Below are 15,155 nucleotides of genomic sequence, written 5' to 3' on the forward strand. Positions count from 1 at the left end.
TGTGTTTGTGTGAATGCATAGTTTCTTGTAGGATCCGTTGGCAGTCCTGATATGCGGCATATGCGGGAACCCCACTGACCCACCACATGGGTTGCAATTGGAATTAGCTGCTTGGCTCTTTGGCTGGTAATTTGTCCTATGGCAGGGGTGCTCCAGTGGAGTAACCAGCTGGTGACTGTCATTCTCTCTCTCACACACACACACACACACACACACACACACACACACACACACACACACACACACACACACATTCTGTGTTTGTGCATGTGTGTATGTGTGTGTGTTTGTGAAAGTCCATGATATCCTTTTCCACGGTTCAGCCTCGCCTCGTCTTTTGTGCCAGTGGAGGCGGGAAAAAAAACTAGGCATACACATGAAAAAGCCACAACGGTAATTGTGGACACAATGATTTGGTAATAAAACTGTTGGGAAACTAATAAAACGGGCCTGGGGTTGATTGGGCTTTGTGTAATGAATCCATGATCGCCTAATTAGAGGAAGGAAGGGCCGGTCCAAAGGGAAACCTCTGTGGCATGGCTCTCGGCTCTCATGCCCAGTCTAAAACAAGAAGAGCTGTACAATTGCAATAGACGGTCCCATGTGCTTGCATTGTACTGCAGGGCTTATTGCATTTCTTGAATAATTTGTAATACCATTATATTATTAATCCTAATCAAACATATTTTTTATGCTCCCTCAGACAAATGATTAGCTTAAATAAGGCATGAATACAAAATGGCAGAATGTTTTTTTTTTCGTTTGACACTTTGTCGATTTTTCTCAATTAGCATCAGATTATAAATTCAAAACCCTTGCTAATTTTCTACCCCCTGCAATTTAAACAGCTCTCATTTATTAAGGCACAACAGGAACAAGCCTGGTGTTATATGTCTCACAAAAGGGAAGATCATTTGTTGAATTACCACCCCCAGTTTTTCTGATTGTGTGTGTATTTTTATAGATACAATTTCTGTGTGTGTGTGTGTGTGTGTGTGTGTGTGTGTGTGTGTGTGTGTGTGTATCTGTGTGTGGGCAGGCGCTGGTATGGATGTGACAGTGCAGTGTGTGAACTTTGTCTGACTGTTTCTTTGCTCCTTTGAGAGGCTGTATCAGACTGTTGGCTCAAAGGCACTATTTAAGATGACTACTGCTTGCCATTCACCCAGGGTCAGTCTCCTCTTTCGCTCATTGCTACCTCCAGCCTCAAGGTTGTTGTCATGACAATCACATCTCCCTGGCGTTCTCTCCTTTGCACTGACACCCAGAACATTTTCCTTTCTTTTACTTCTTCTTTTTTGGATATGATGCCATAGCAACAAACATTTTAAAAACTATTTCCTGGATTTGTTTGTTTTTATTTTTTCCATGGCCATGCCACTGGAGACGTAGGTACAGTGCCACAGTTTGCAGTCAGATCAATTAAGTATGACCTTAAAAACCTCTGTCCTGGTTTAATTGGCGGTGCTGTGGCAGGGTAATTGTATAAATCAGATGTTAATGAGATCGCAGCTTGTTGTGAAAAACATAATAATGTGTGAAAATGAACATCAATGAGCTTTGTGCCGAGCACGCTTCAGAGCAGCCCTACACACACTCACTTCTGTGGCTTTTTGATTTGTTTTATTTAATAATTATTTAAAAACAAAAATATATATATATATATATATCATTTCCCCCCTCCCTCTCATTTCCACAGCGATGAAGATGGAAAGAGTTATGTTAAAAAAAGAAAAAATCCTTTCGGGTTAGATAATGGCAAAATGGGTGCGTCCACATTAAAGGCGCTTCTCTTTATTTGTGTTTCCCCAGTAGAGCAGTGTGTTTTTGGTGGACTTCAAGAGGCACACACTAACTACCCGAGCGTGTTACTAAATAAATCATTAGCAGGCCGCAGACTGAGAGAGAGAGGGAGAGGGGAAGAGAGAGAAAGTGAGAGATGAAGAAAGAGAGAGAAATGAAATAAAACAACCACTTTATACAAAAGTCATTTATCAGCGGAATCAAAACAGCACAGGGACAGATTAATGAGGTATTAGAGAAGTGGATTCTAAACATTGTCTCGGATTGGGTCCCGCGGGAGAACAGGAGAATATCTGCAGCACGTCCAGCTTGGGGACTGGTTTACCTCCGCTCTCTGGCTGACAGTAATGCAGCACTAAGCTGCTACTCTTCCTTACGTTCAAATAATCATGTCTACCTTTCCACAAGACGTATGCCTCTCTGCCTCTTGCTCTTTGTCTTGCTTGTTTTAAGTCCCTCAGAAGAGCAGTACTGGATGTATAAAATAATGGATTGTCACCCTTAAATTGTTTGGAATTTTTTTCTCATCTTATATACCAGCTCTAATTCCGCCTTTTTCTCTGTAATTGCAGGTCATTTTCATGAATTCAAAATCTTACCAGTAGTCACTGGGAGCTGGGGATCAAGTTTTTCTGTTTGTGTGAGTAAAGCCTTTCCTCCCTTTGTGAAATGTCTCTCCTCTGTGTCTTCGTCTGTCATCTTCTGTTTCCCTCTCTTTGTATTCCTCGTCATTTTGAATTCTTTTTTAAAAAGGCCATTTGGCACGACACCTCTGTGAAATAGAAGTAGTGCTGGTTATAGACATGGCTTTATCAATAGTGATTGCACTGTTGACTGTAGTCAAGTCATAACGGAATTTCTTTTAACCGTAGATATTAGTTACTCACAAAAGCCTCAGCATTGACAGGAGGACTATTTTCCCTGACAGCATTCTTTTCCTATTCAGCACACAAAGCTAAATTTACAGTAAATAAAAACTTGACACGTTACCCAATATCCACACGTGCCATATTTATTACTGAAAGAGAAGTGTTATCAGTTGCAGATGAGTTAGGGCTACACATTAGGTGGTTTGTATTATCCAAATATTTTAATCTCTCGCGTTGGCTGGAGCAGTTTTCGTTCTCATTTTCTCCACACACCTCAATCTTCCCATATAGAGTGCTTTTGATTCTCCTCTCTATGCAAATGTGGGCCAGTGTTATGGGTAGTTTATGGTGGCCTGTCTCTTCAATAAGCACATTCAGAGCTATGAAGAAAGGAGCCTTTTAAGGGATCGCAGCCGCTGCCTCTCCGAAACACTGCCGCTGTACAGCGGTGGTATATTGCTACAATATGTCTTAAATGGGAGTTTTTATTCCGCCTCGGTCGTAATAAAGATCATATCTGGGGGGAAAGTGTTGCTCTAGTTAATGTTAAGCAAATACAAGCCCAGAAGGTATGGTTTGTATTAATCTTTTTTCAAATGTCAGTTGGAGATGAGAGACAGGACAGAGTTATATTAAGCCAGGAAGTCAGCTCTTGTTGGCCCTGCATAATGAGGTCAGGTGTGTGTGTGTATGCGTGTGTATGCGTGTGTGTGTGTGTGTGTGTGTGTGTGTGTGTGTGTGTGTGTGTGTGTGTGTGTGTGTGTGTGTGTGTGTGTGTGTGTGTGTGTGTGTGTGTGTGTGTGAAAAATGGATCCCAACTCAAAGTTCATGGCCGTTTACTAATATCAACACTGTATCCCCACCATTTCTCCTCAAACAGTTTCTTTTGGATGGATCATCTTTCACCTTGCCAGCTTCTTTTTTTCCATTTCCTTTTTTCTCTCTGTCTCTCTCTTCCTGTAGTCCTCTTCTCACCTCTTCGTAGTGTGTGTTGGTGTTGTTTAATCCATTCTCAATGGACGTCTATGTTGACAGAGACGTGGATCTCTTTCAATGCTCTCAGCAGAGGCCCGTATGACAAAGAGACAGCAATGATTGCTACCTTTGTCTGCTCGCCCTGTCAGTCAGCTCAAGTGCAGCTGCCATTGGTAGCTCAGACGGAATAAAATGGGGCAAATATATAATGATAAATATGGGGTGGGGGGGTGGGGGCTTGCATTCCTAATAATTAGGCTATATAAGAACTTGACTTTGTAGGACTACCAATGTGAAAAAAAACACTTTTAAAACAATACATCGACAAAGCTTTATTCTTGTTCCATTGGTGTCAGTGGAAGGGTAAAAAAAGATACAAAAACAATGCTTTTATTTGTGTGTATGTGTGTGTGTCTATCCAGGGGAATGTAGGTAGCAGAAAGGCATTTACACAGGGCGTTTTTGACATAGAATGAAATATAGTGGTGGGCACAGGGCAGCGTTGCAGCGGCTGACCTCTCTAAGGCTCACAGTCTCCTCACAGTAGCAGCTCTCAGCACTGTGTGGACAAGCAGTTAAAATGTAGGCCGCACCACAGAGGCCCAGTCTGTTGTGTCGCATTAGGGCTGCGAACACAGATATTAACATTGATAAGTTGCAGGTTCTCGTCTCTATTTTCGGAATGAAACCGTTATTGTTGGATTGAAAACGACTGACTACGAACAGTAAACATTGCCCCTATGTGCTGGCTTACATCCAGCGGGTAGGGTAACAGTGTGTGCCTTGTTGGGCTACACACATCCAGGTTTGGTTTAAAGTTAGGAAATGTGAGTGTGTGTGTGTATTTATGCTTCAGACAGCACCAGAACTGTGTAGTGTACACGTCTCATTTTAATAACTTGTCTATGAATGTAGTCACTCAGTATGAAACAATACATAACATCATACATGTACACACTATATTTTGAAAGCCACCATTTCATTTCAGTGTTGATGGAGCCCAGAGAGGACATAAATATATAGACCAAAGGCTGACACGTAACACATTGGAAAAGATTGATGCCAAAGAAAAGAAAAGAAAAATTAGGAAGTGGGCAAACTTTTCTTTTGATGGAGACATTATTTTAAAGCTGTCAGGTCATGTTAGAAAAGACTGCACCGCATTGGCCCCGGGGGCCGCGATTCAACATGGAGCCTTGTCTTGTTCATTTTAGATTGTGAGCTCATGACGTTCTTTGGAGCATCCGATTCCCCCAGCGCTCCTATCAGAGAAGCCTTACGCACTCATTAATCTAAATTCTTTTGCAACTTTAATCTGCATGTTTAATTAATCATAAAATGAGGCGCTAAGTCATTTGGGCGATGTGCAGGATGTGTTTTTTTTTTACGCCGCGTTTCAATCGCTTTCGTGTCTGCAAGCTCATTTGGGAAACACCTGAGTGTGTTGAAGCGCAGGCGCTGAGCGGGTCCGAACGCAGCCTTTGTCAGCCTGCGCCATTCATCTTATCAAAGCGGCAGGAGCAGGCAGTCATTTTGGATTTCACTGATCTCTGCACTGATGTCCCCTGAGGAGGATGGCTCAAGGAGTCATCTGGCAAAAATTCAAATAAACATCACTCTCGATGATAATGAAAATGAATAACCTCAGGGTGGTTCTGCTCTCCCTCTGGCAGACTGGCCTCTCTCATCCTCTCCTCTCTTCTCCCCTTCTCTCCTCTCCTCCTCCACGGAGCTGACCCCCCTCTTCATTATTGTTGATGCTGTCGTCGGCATTTTAATTTCATCAACCACTTAAAATCTCCTGTTTCAATAGCTCCAGAGGAACATAAGATTTCATCACTGTGAATTTAGAATAAGATTTAATTGTTGAAAATCCAATTACATTGTAATGAAAGAAATTCCTCGTCTCTCTCTCAAAACATCTGAGAAGCATTGAGTGTTACTGTAGGAATTGTGGCAGTGGATCCTTTGCCGATCTTACTTATGATCCTCAGCCCTTTCCAATGGAAAACTCCAACAGCAGCATCTGCTGGCGGTAGCTTATGAACTCACTGGCCCGCTGTGTTTTCCTCCCTCCAGTCTCCCCAGGCCTGTACACAGGTGTTGAACCTCAAGGTGACAGTCTGTTTTTTCTTTTTCAGCTGAATGTTTCCATACACACACACACACACACACACACACACACACACACACACACACACACACACACACACACATACACACACACACACACACGGGGGATATTATAGCAGCAAGTAACCCTGACAATATGTGCTAAGACGCACAAACCCATCACCGCTACGCAGCTGTGGTCGGTTTAGTCTGAACGACCAGTTGTTGGCGGTGGAGAAGTCATTGATCATCTAATAGTTGACACTTTCCTCCATGTTGAATCACCCTTGTAAGACCTAACATCCTAGCAACAGGCTACCAAAGCCGGGGTCTTGGCCCCTGCCAAAGTTTATTGGATATATGGTCCTTTTGATGGCTTGATGTGCTTTATTTAATTCTCTGAAGAATAAAACCTAATATAGACTTGGCTGCCTTCCTTCCTTTCAAGGTACAGTCGGTACTGAAGAGGCACAAGTTTCACCTATTAACTGTATACGGCAGACGAACAGGACCCAGGAACGTATCATTAATCTCCTGGCTTCCCCAGCTGTGGCGAGTAATGCATAACTAAAAGTCCTGTAAAATTAATTAATGATTTCAACCATGAACTTTTCTCCCAAAACGCAATGAATTCTCCTCAGCTGATAATGCACCCGACCCAAAGGGTGTGAAACCCGTGTTATGTTGAGAGGAGCCAGTTAATTGATTCGCAAATTATTTAAAGTTTGTGGGACCCAGGGGAGTGCTCGGCCCTAATGACAGCCATTTCCACAGAGTTTAAAAACTCTTTCTTTCCCTTACCCTCACCCTCCTCATGTGTTGGACTGTAATGAGATAACAAGCTCTGTCAAAGAGGAGAGCATCACGGAGGAGCGAGAAGGAGAGCAGAAAAGGGAGTCGGGCGGGTGGCCTTGTCAACTTCTGAGACTGACAGAAACACATGACCGTCTGGCCCAGGCGATCAGGAACAAGATACAGGAGCAGCTACCGACATAAGTGCCAGCAGAACACTCAACACATGTTAGTTGATTGTTGTTTGAAATGGAGTAGAATGCAGTCAGAAATAGCAGCAGAAATTCCACGAGAAACGCTACACAATATACTTCTGACCAAGATTTTTTTTTCTAAGCGCGTGCGTGTAAATAAAATGGGGAGAGTTTTTAAGTTGCTTAGCTGGCGAGCTAGTAACAATAGCGGGTATTTCCGTTTGCAGTAAAGACAGAACGATAAACTGCAGCTTAATCTGCTTTACCAGGTTTTCCTACCTAAGCTTTATCAGATACAGTGTTGCAACTACATTTCAGCATCAGTTTATAGGCTTTTCAAAGGTATATATATATATAGCCTTTTTTTAATCTTGTTAAATAACAAATAAAATCTTAGACAATCTTAAATTCCCCCACAAACAGATCATGAATAATTTGTGTACCTCATAAATGCTTCAGTCCGTTTTTTATTGACTCGCATGTTTTGCAGTGTGTTGCTTAAGACAGAGGACGACTCTGTCTCGCTCACTCCGGGTATTTTCGGAGTCGTAATGGGAATACTTATAAAGAGGCTGGGGAGCTGTGGCTTCCTTGTTAAAGAGATATGTTTATGCTGGCCTTCAAAACGGCGAAATAAGACGCTGCTGAGGTCATCTCTGCATATCAAAGCCATCTCTGCAAGTGTGGCTGGCATATGATGGCACATCTGATAGACAGAGGAGCAGAATTTGAAGAAAGAAAAAAGAAACACTCAGGCTAGAGGTTTTCTTTTCTCACCGCGTCATGCTTGGCATCATTTAGTGCAAGTGATATCTGCGTGTAAGTTTGGATTTCATTCACCAGGCTGCTCCCCTAAATGGCCGTAGTAACCGTTTTGAATTAAAGGCAAGATAAACCCAACCGGATTTGCTGAATGAAAGCAAATACAAAAAAAAAAACCTCTGTAGGATCCGAATGGGTCATTTTCCTTTTTTTTTGTTCTTGCCATATGTCACATTTTCAGGAGTTTTGTTTATGGCAAGAAAAGGAGGTCATGTGTTCATGAGCACAGTGCTGTTTTGGACGTGGTAGTTGAATGCAACAGAACGCTTCTTACTGTAATCCCTAACTTGAATGAGTGTGACACCCAAAGCTAATGGTGTTTGACCTGGATATAGTTTATAGCTTCATTGAATCACAACTCACTTAGAACCTCAACATTAAGGTTGAGAGTGTTAGGGTGGTGATATTTGCCATACATCTCTATCAGAAGCCAAGCACTGTAGCCCCTGGTGACTGGGATCCTTTGTTAGATGTTTTTTCTTGCCACATGAATTCTTTTTAAGTTATTTTTTTCTGGTTGGGTGGGGTTAGGTGGCGGTGCGTTGGTCAGCCCATACTAATATTTCCTTTTTGAAACAGTAGCACCTCAGCTGTCGGCTATAGGGGCGGGGGGCATGGGGGGAGGAAGGTGCTCCGTCTGCCCGCTAAAGTGGCTGCATCTGGGCACGGCTATCGGGAAGCCTCTCATCTGGCCTCCATTAGCCGCCGCTGTCATTCAGACACACAGTGTCGACCTGATTTAAATAAAATTAAATGAAGATAGTTGTCTCTGCTCCCTTGGCTTTAGTCATTGCCATAAACATATGCTCGGTGCCCTGCTTCTTTCCATCTTATTTATGACTTTAATTTGTTGTGTGGGCTGTGCTAGAAATCAAATTTAATACAATCCTCCCAGGGACCCTGTCATATAATAACATGGTAATTTCTGTGTATCCTTTTGAAAAATGAGGAAATTAATTCTTCCTGACATGTTCTAATTATTCCGGTGTGAATGGCAAATCCGCGCCGGCGCTCCCCAACCCCTGAGGTGTCGGAGGCAAACGGCTGCCGCCGGGCACCAAGGTGTTAATGCTGACCAGCAGTGCGTTTAATTTGAAACATGAGCAGACACCTTTCAACACACCTTACTAATGTTGGAGTGCTTCACACAAATTAATTCACTTCTCATCTGCCATCCCTGACTCAATGGGGGCTCTCAGATGAAGATAGGACTCTAGTGCTGTATCAGTTAAGGTGTGTGTGTGTGTGTGTATGTGTGTGTGTAAAAATGTTTGTGTGTCTGATGGGACCAACTTCGCTATGTTTTTGCATCTGACAGCATGTGGACATGGGGGACACCCTTGGGGATACTGGAATCTTCTCCCTCCCTCTCTGTCTCGCTCTCACTCTCTCTCTCTCTCTCTTTCTCTTTCTTTTTCTCTCTCTCCTTAAAATTCCCACTGCTGTCAGAAACCCTTTCACACCCAAACCCCCGCCCTGTTGAACAGTGAGGTTTAGAAATGCTAATTTAATTAGACTGTCATCAGCCAATCTTAAATGCTGAGTTTTAAATACCACAGCTACAGGGTTGACTTGTACTCCCCTTCTCTCGGTGAAGGTGTCCGGTCTGTGTCCTCTTTTTCTCACTCACTCACTCCTTCCCCTCTGACTGGCAGGACTGCAGAAACAGTTAGTGTTTTACCCAACTGTACTTCCCTGTTCACACAGTCACACAGGATATGACTATAGAGGAACACGGACTATAGAGCAACACTTGGGGGGCTGTTAATACAATGTTGAACACTAATTTCCTTTTCACCAGCATATCAGGAATTGCTTATCAGCAATTATTCTACAAATGCACTGGTCAGTAGGCTCAGAAGACATTTCATTTCAAGTGTTTGAACAGTCAATTGGTTATGTAACCTTTACTCAGAATATGGTTATTCTATTTGCAAACAGCCCTATGAAGTGTCTCTATTCTTCACCAGGCAATTCCCCCTCCTCCTCCTCCATCCCCCGGCCCACTGGGGTCCCTCCGTAAATCTCCACCTTCTGGGATCATTGATTAATTAATCGCCTGAAATTAAGACACCGTAGTTGTTCCTATATGACATATTTTCTGAATGACAAGGCAATTACACCGGGAGCTTGTTTTATGTTCAAAAAGAAATGTAATCGTCGCGCAACAAGGGAATCTTAATATCATTCTCGGCCGTGAGCCGAGGCGCTTAATGTGAGCTTCTTCTTTTTCACCCCCAGAGCTGAGCAGAATTTATATGATTAGGCAAGAGGGGGATATCCATCCTGTGTGAGTATGTGTGTGCGTGCGTGTGTGTGTGTGTGTGTGTGTGTGTGTCTGTGTCTGTATGTGTGTTTTTCTGTGTGAGGGAGATAGAGAGAAAGAGAGAGAGAGACAAAAGGCTGACTCCACGCAGACAGGCCCTAAACTGGCCATAACATCCTCAATTAAACCCTCCCATTGACATTCACCTCATTTCACTGAGTAGTCATTGAGCGGTCAGGTGCAGTGGAGTCAGCATTGGAGATTTCATAATTAGATGGGGCGTATTATTGGCACATCTCGTCACTCAATTCTCCCTTGTTTGGCGGGCACAGGGACAGGCAGGGATCAAACAGTGCATGTGGATTGTGTACACTACTGTGTAATTAGACAGAAGCAGACATTTGTATGCGGAAAAACACGCGCAGGCCATTATAACCTTTTTTCCACTAATATTTATTGGAGGCAAGCATTCAAAACATCCAGGCATTTGAACAGGGAAAGTACACTCACTCTTTCTCTCTCTCTCTCTCTCTCTCTGTCCGTCTGTCTCATTCTTTCTTTCTTTCCCCTCATGCCAATTATGCACTGTATCTAAGGGGCTGTGACAGGACGAAAAACAAACAAACAGAAATTTTTGTGAACCTTTGGGTTGGGTTAAAACCACAGTGCGGTAATTGATTTGGTGTGTGCGGCCCCTACATGTGTGCGCCTTTGACTCCGGAGGAGAACAGAGGACTCCAAGTTTGGTGGCGTAATGCTTCGCGGAGAAGAGAAGGGCTTTATAGTCTGTGGGTGGGGTCCCCGCCTTACTCAGAGTGAAGAGGCGGAGGCGTCGACATGGACGCCGCGTGCAGAGGGATTATCGGCCTCCGCACTCACTTCTAGCCTTAATCAGTCCCATCTTGGCACAGAAAGAGTCGCCTTCGCGGTGGAAGAACTGATGCATGGCGCCCGGTGACTGCTGCTGCCGCTGCACTCGTGCATGTGTGTGAGTTAGTGTGTGTCTGTATAGTTACACATCTTCTCCTCTCGGTCTGAAGAAGCGGCCACTATACATATACAGGAAAGTGTTTTTCATCGTCCCTTGTTTTTTCATTTCCTTTTTTTTATTTCCCCTGCTCTCCCTTTCCCTCTCTTCATCTTACATGGGTGGCCATTATGAACCACACATCAGCCAGAGCGAGAGAGAGAGAGAGCGGGAGAGAGGGAGAGAGGGAGGGAAAAAAGTGCTCTTCAAGTAGTGGGAACTGCAGGGGCTACGCGTTAGTTTCCATACAGAGAGCAGCCTGCCTTCCTACTGACGAGGGAGGCAAGGGGAGGCCAAACTCCCTGCCAAGGCCCACATGGGCTGCGGTGGGGAATTAATTCAGCAGTCAATTTGACTGAAAGTTCGAAAATCTGTGCTATGTTAGGGGGGACGTGCAGGAGCTGTGTTAATAGCTAGCTTGTTGTCCATATGGTACTGCTTTAATGGAGCACATTTGTTGCAGATGGTGAGAGAGTGGCGTTGGTTGGACAGAGACGCTTTTTGGCAGGGGCCAATTCTTTGAGAGGAAGGGCCACAGCGAGCCGCTCACACTGTCTTTTAACGCCCGTATCTATCCTCCCTCACTCACTCACTCCTCTCTCTCTCTCTCTTTCTTTTCTTTTTTTTCTGCACTCGACAAAACATTGCCCTTGAAATGTGGCCTGTTCTAAATTTAAATCTTTCAACCCCCCCATCCCTCTCTACCCCACCCCTCACCACCACCAAACCCAGCTTGGCACCCCTAGCCGTTATGAGACACAGAGAGAAGAGCAGGCATATTGTGCCCCAGTCACTTTTTCCTGCTCTCCGTCTCCAAACCGCACCTCACTCTCAGCCACGGCCCTCTGTTGTCTCCATGACCACAATGGGGCTTTCGGGAGCAGGCAGAGCTGAGGTAGCTTGGGAGGGAGAGAGGGATAGAGAGAGAGAGAGAGAAGGGATGGGCATGACGACAAAGATGAGAAATGGAGAGGGTGGTAGGGGAGAGAGAAGTCTAAGAGGAGTTGTTGAAGAGTTGTGGCTGAGCTGAGCTGAGCTGAGCTGAGCTGAGTTGAGTTAGAGAGAGATGAGAAAGATTACCAGAGTGAGGGAAAATGAGAGAGCTTACCTCAAAGCTCATGTTTGCTCTCTTCTGCAGCATTAGCTGTGGTGTAGCTACATGTGCGGATGTGGAGTGATGGGTATGCGTATGAGATATTGTTGTCTCTGACTTCATGCATTTCCACAAGTGCACATCCCAAGCCCCTCTTTTGTAATATATGTATTAATATATATCAATATATATACTGTATATATTGTAATACTTTCCTTATTTTAATTCTCAGCATTTGCTATTTGATATAATTCGACATATTTAAGCCCTCAACAAAAGAGTTGTGTGTGGTTGGGTATAGGTGAAATGCAGGCTGACCTCAAGTTTGTGTGAGTGAGAGTGAGAGTGAGAGAGTGTGCATGCATGCGTGTGTGTGTTTTTAACACTCCCGGAGAAGCAGTGAGGAGACACGCTTGATTAGCCATGCCGCGTTCTTACTGTTGTTTTCTCAAGTTGTCACTGCCGGCCGAGCTGCTGCCGCCTCCTTCGGGCCAGGGCTGGGTTCCCCCGCTCTGTGTCTGCGGCCTTGCCCCCTCTCCTCTCCTCTCCTCTCCTCTCCTCTCTACCCCACCGGCCTTCCGACGGTGAGAAAAGTGTCGGCTGAGGCCCAGAGGGCCTCACGGTTCCGCCGGCCCTGCTAAGTGCCTGGCTGCGGCCTGAAAGGCGCAGTGTCCTTGAGTTCGTGCTCACTCTTTCCATTCTCTCAGAGGCTTTGTCTCCAGAGTCCCGGCACAGAGCACCACAGAGAGATGAGTTCAGGCAGAGACAGAAGAGGGGAAGAGGGGAGGGGAGGGGAAGAGAGAGGAAAGGAGAGCGGAAGAGGAGGGGGAGGACAGGGAGTGGGGATAGTGTGTGTGTGTGTGTGTGTGTGTGTGTGTGTGTTGGGGGGGGTGGTGTTTGGCAAATTACTCCCATGTCACAAAAAGCGAAAGCATTTAGGCCCAAGATGCTGGATGTCTCTTACTCTGATGTGTGTTATGCATGAGGATGACTGGGAGGGAGTAGGATTTGAAAGCATGGGAAAAACACTAATTAGTTGCAGCACTTTTTGAATTTCTGCTACCGACTATTGCATTTAAAAAAAAAAACAGCTTGGGAAATCACTGGCTGTCACAAGCAGTGGAGTGGGCAGAGCTCTAGTTACTCCATGACGGGTGTCACAGTGTGGGCAATAGGCTAAATAGGTGAGGTCTGACTGCTATAGCGTGGACAGGGGTCTCGGGGTACAGTTGTAGTGAGCCACTCTGCCTGAGCCCAATCTTCACTCTTCCTCACAGATGTCTGGTGTCTGTTCGTTCATCACGCCCCTTGTTTTCTCTCCTATATTTGTTCTTCAAGTGCTTTTCAAAAACAAAGCATTTATGTAATTGATGAAAAAAAATTTTCAGGCTTTTCAGAAAGATGAGAAACAAGTTGTAGTTGGGGGGGATTGGGGGTGGGACGTTGGGGTAGCAGAGTGGGGGTGGCTAATAGAAACCTGCCGTCCGCAATTGCTGAACACGTGCTCCCAAATTTGCGGGCAAGGCTTCTGAACGACCTCTTGCGAGCAGTGACATCATGACCACATCCTACCCGCCTCCTTGGCGGAGCGCTGCTCAAGGCTGGGGCCCGTGCGGTCGGGCTCCCAGAAGCCACAGTGGCCCCAGCCACACATGGTCTGCAGCTGGACCACCACACTGCACTTCTCTGGGCCCACGCGTGTAGGGGAGGTTAGCCCAGGGAGGGGCCCGAGCGAGTGCGGGCCCCTGCAGCAGAACCCTCCGCAGTAATGATAGCGTATCATCCGAGCGAGGCTTCCAAACCACTACGCAAATGGTCGTTGTTCTTCGACTAGAATATGTAATTAAAGTTCGTCGAAAGGATCCAGTTTCTGTCCTTCCAGTGGTGGCTTAATGTGTAACATGTCATAGTCTCGAACTGGAAGGGTGTGTAAGTTGATGCGTGTTTGTGATGCTGTCATTTGCTTCTGTTGTTGTTGTGTAGAGTTAAAATGGATCTCTATGTATTTCTCCTACCAGAACCCCAAATGCTGACATGGAGGGCTTTCTACGTAGCAGCTTTTTACTGAGGTTAGTTGCTTTCTGTTGTACTACAGGGGCTAAGGGCTAAACTAATCTGTCCTATCGCACACTTCGCGCTAGGCCCTAGGTCAGAGGTGGGGGTGTGTTTACATTTGTGTTTGTGTATGTCAGGGATATGCATCCCAGCTGTATGTTTCTCATGTATGTGTGTGTGCGAGTTTAAAAGCAAGCATAGTCCTTCACACAAAGAGTGCAAAACTCGGCATGCTGACCATGCTGTGTTTTGGTTGCAACAGACAGTTGGGTTGTAAACATGCTCTGCCCTCAGACTGAACAGGCCTCATGGGTGCTGTGCACTGCCTGTACAGATGGAGGCCTTCCCCTCCTCCGTCCCCACTGCATGCCTCTCTGTCGTCCGTCAGTCCCCTCACACGCTGCACAGGTGGAGCCTGGGGGTGGGGGTGGCACACACACACACACACACACACACACACACCACCTTTGATTTGCTAGTTTCCTGTTCCTGTTTTTGTGTGTATGTGTTTTGTGTTTGTGTTTGTGTGTGTTTGAGTGTGTGTTTGTGCGTGGGTGTATGTGTATGTGTGTTTGGTTGTGTGTGTGTGTATGTTTGTGTGTGCGCATGTGTGTGTGCTTGTGTGGTGTACTCAACCGCAAAGTCAAAATAAGTAGGGACGGCACATTTTGTCACCCTTTCTTGTGACTCTAATTAAGAATCTATGCTGTCAGTACACAGACGAAGTAAATAGCAATGGTTATATTCAACCTTCGGCTGTTCTCCGTGCTGAACCACCTTCTGCAGGCTTGAGTGCTGTGCCCTAATTAGCACTGTCTCATTATAGGCAATGGCAGCATCTGCCTTTCAAAGCCTCTGTCAGCCAAACTTTACTAAAGCTAATGAATCCGCTTTGATTTTTTTTTTTTCAAAAGGTCATTTATTTGATTAAATTATCAACCTTTTTTATAGATCCGTTGCATCCCCGACAAATATAGGAATGCTGTAATGATCCTTTCTAATCACACAAAAACAAGAAATTGGCATCATAGTGTTGTATACCTTTTTTTCCTACTCACAAATCTTTATAGTTGTTAACTTTGCCCTTTCTCCTTGAACCAAAAGTTTACATGTTGTGAGTAGTAGGTCAGCTTTGGGCTGCTGATCT

The 15,155-nt window shown here is 45.0% G+C and overlaps 1 protein-coding gene across 5 annotated transcripts in view; it reads left to right on the forward strand.

Moving 5' to 3' along the window:
• Window positions 1-15,155, forward strand: part of sox6 (SRY-box transcription factor 6) — a 163,866-nt gene that overhangs the window by 23,048 nt on the left and 125,663 nt on the right. For 3 of the 5 annotated variants that reach the window (XM_031569509.2, XM_012814924.3, XM_012814925.3), the window contains exon 3: window positions 13,972-14,022. In XM_031569509.2, coding sequence (XP_031425369.1) covers window positions 13,972-14,022 — 51 coding nt within the window. Of the gene's footprint in view, window positions 1-2,375; window positions 2,444-13,971; window positions 14,023-15,155 lie in introns of all 5 variants that reach the window. The other 2 variants (XM_042708090.1, XM_012814927.3) reach the window with 1 other exon arrangement.

This window comes from Clupea harengus, chromosome 6 (assembly GCF_900700415.2).
Source record: "Clupea harengus chromosome 6, Ch_v2.0.2, whole genome shotgun sequence".
Classification (NCBI taxonomy): Eukaryota; Metazoa; Chordata; class Actinopteri; order Clupeiformes; family Clupeidae; genus Clupea; species Clupea harengus.